A 2,264-nucleotide genomic window follows, 5' to 3' on the forward strand; every position below is an offset into this window, starting at 1 on the left:
GGCTATATAGATAGAGCTGAATTGAACTGGGTGGAGTTCAGCCAGCGCGGGCCTGTGGGTGGAGTTCAGCCAGCGCGGGCCTGTGGGTGGAGTTCAGCCAGTGCGGGCCTGTGGGTGGAGTTCAGCCAGCGCGGGCCTGTGGGTGGAGTTCAGCCAGCGCGGGCCTGTGGGTGGAGTTCAGCCTTAGAACCCAGTGACCCGGTGGGTTGCGGTCAGACTGTACAGCTCAGCACCACCTCCACCACCCAGGCAGTCCACCATGGAGGAGCAGTGCGTGGCTCAGTCTGTGTGGAGCTGGGTGGAGCTGGGTGGAGCTGGGTGGAGGTGCTGAAAGAGTCCAGTCACAGTAGAACTTACACTGATTCAAGACTAAAAACAAGAGAAAGATTTTTATTTAAATTGTGCAACAAAAACAACCAAGCAGTTTGTCTCAGGGTGGAGGCGGCCGCTCCGCCTGGGCCGGGCGGGTGGAGGCGGCCGCTCCGCCTGGGCCGGGCGGGTGGAGGCGGCCGCTCCGCCTGGGCCGGGCGGGTGGAGGCGGCCGCTCCGCCTGGGCCGGGCGGGTGGAGGCGGCACCGTTCCTGCTCCTCAGCAGTCCGACTGAACGACGAGTTTTTGGTAGAAAAGAAGTTTTGGTGAAAAACATCAGCAGGATCTGCAAAGGATCATGGGAGGTTCTGGAGCTCCGCCCACCAAGTCAGCTGATGGTAGAAAAACTGAATCCGCACTGTCACACACACGCACGCACACACACACACACACATCCATCAGGGCTTCAGGGGAAGAAAAAACTGCTGCACCTTCGCAGGAGGTGGGTGTCTGCTGCGGGGGGGGGGGGGGGGGGGTCTGTTTAAAGCCTCTGGTAGAAGAAGTTATAAAAATAATCCTCTGGTCTGTACAGGAAGCAGGAAGTGGTCTGTACAGGAAGCAGGAAGTGGTCTGTACAGGAAGCAGGAAGTGGTCTGCAGCGTCACGATGTCCTGCTTATCAGGTCGGCCCGGCCCGGCTTGGCCCCGCCCACCGCCGCTCCCGCCCCCCTCTGCTCGCAGCTCACGTCTCCGCCGTGGCCGTTGGAGAACGGCGCCTCCTGCTGGGCGTCTCCGGCCTCCGAGTCCAGACCCAGAATCACACTGATGGAGCGAGGCCGGTCCTGAGGAGCAGGGGGAGCAGTGACACCGCTGTGTGTGTGTGTGTGTGTGTGTGTGTGTGTGTGTGTGTGTGTGTGTGTGTGTGTGTGTGTGGTGACGGACCTTACAGCTCCGGATCTGCTCGTAGATTCCTTCAGCTTTCTGCAGAATCTCCTCGATGTCCAGCTTCATGGAGAGTTCATTGATGTGCTGGAACACACACCTGAATCAGTGTCTGTGTGTGTGTGTGTGTGTGTGTGTGTGTGTGTGTGTGTGTGTGTGTGTGTGTGTGTGTGTGTGTCTCTGTGTGCATGTGTGTGTGTGTCTCTGTGTGCATGTGTGTGTGTTACCTTCAGAATCTCATTGAAGCCGTACTTCTCCTCCATGATCTTCTGTTTCTCAGAGTCCAGAATGGAGCAACAGACCAGGAGGTGGAAGTTCTGACAGGGAAGACCGGTCCACAGGACCTGGAGGGGGGGTTCGCTTAAAGCCATCAGTCAAAGGGGGCGCTCTGCAGGGGGCGCTCTGCAGGAGGCGCTCTGCAGGGGGCGCTCTGCAGGGGGCGCTCTGCAGGAGGCGCTCTGCAGGAGGCTCTCTGCAGGGGGCGCTCTGCAGGAGGCGCTCTGCAGGAGGCGCTCTGCAGGGGGCGCTCTGCAGGAGGCGCTCTGCAGGGGGCGCTCTGCAGGAGGCGCTCTGCAGGGGGCGCTCCAGAGGAGGCGCTCTGCAGGAGGCGCTCTGCAGGAGGCGCTTTGCAGGGGGCGCTCTAGAGGAGGCGCTCTAGAGGAGGCGCTCTGCAGGAGGCGCTCTGCAGGGGGCGCTCTAGAGGAGGCGCTCTGCAGGGGGCGCTCTGCAGGAGGCGCTCTAGAGGAGGCGCTCTGCAGGAGGCGCTCTGCAGGGGGCGCTCTGCAGGAGGCGCTCTGCAGGGGGCGCTCTGCAGGGGGCGCTCTGCAGGAGGCGCTCTGCAGGGGGCGCTCTGCAGGAGGCGCTCTGCAGGAGGCGCTCTGCAGGGGGCGCTCTGCAGGAGGCGCTCTGCAGGAGGCGCTCTGCAGGGGGCGCTCTGCAGGGGGCGCTCTAGAGGAGGCGCTCTGCAGGAGGCGCTCTGCAGGGGGCGCTCTAGAGGAGGCGCTCTGCAGGGGG

General features: G+C 62.5%; 1 protein-coding gene across 1 annotated transcript in view; it reads right to left on the reverse strand.

Annotated features, from left to right (window-relative positions):
• Positions 1 to 362: 362 nt before the first annotated feature.
• Positions 363 to 2,264, reverse strand: part of tbc1d15 (TBC1 domain family, member 15) — a 13,334-nt gene continuing 11,432 nt past the window's right edge. Inside the window, exons 14-16 of the mRNA XM_030095619.1 lie at positions 1,478 to 1,594; positions 1,251 to 1,337; positions 363 to 1,150 (exon numbers count right to left, since the gene is read on the reverse strand). Of these exons, the coding sequence (XP_029951479.1) occupies positions 971 to 1,150; positions 1,251 to 1,337; positions 1,478 to 1,594 (384 nt within the window). The 3' untranslated portion in view covers positions 363 to 970. The remainder of the gene's footprint in view (positions 1,151 to 1,250; positions 1,338 to 1,477; positions 1,595 to 2,264) is intronic.

Source organism: Salarias fasciatus, chromosome 7 (assembly GCF_902148845.1).
Source record: "Salarias fasciatus chromosome 7, fSalaFa1.1, whole genome shotgun sequence".
NCBI lineage: Eukaryota > Metazoa > Chordata > Actinopteri > Blenniiformes > Blenniidae > Salarias > Salarias fasciatus.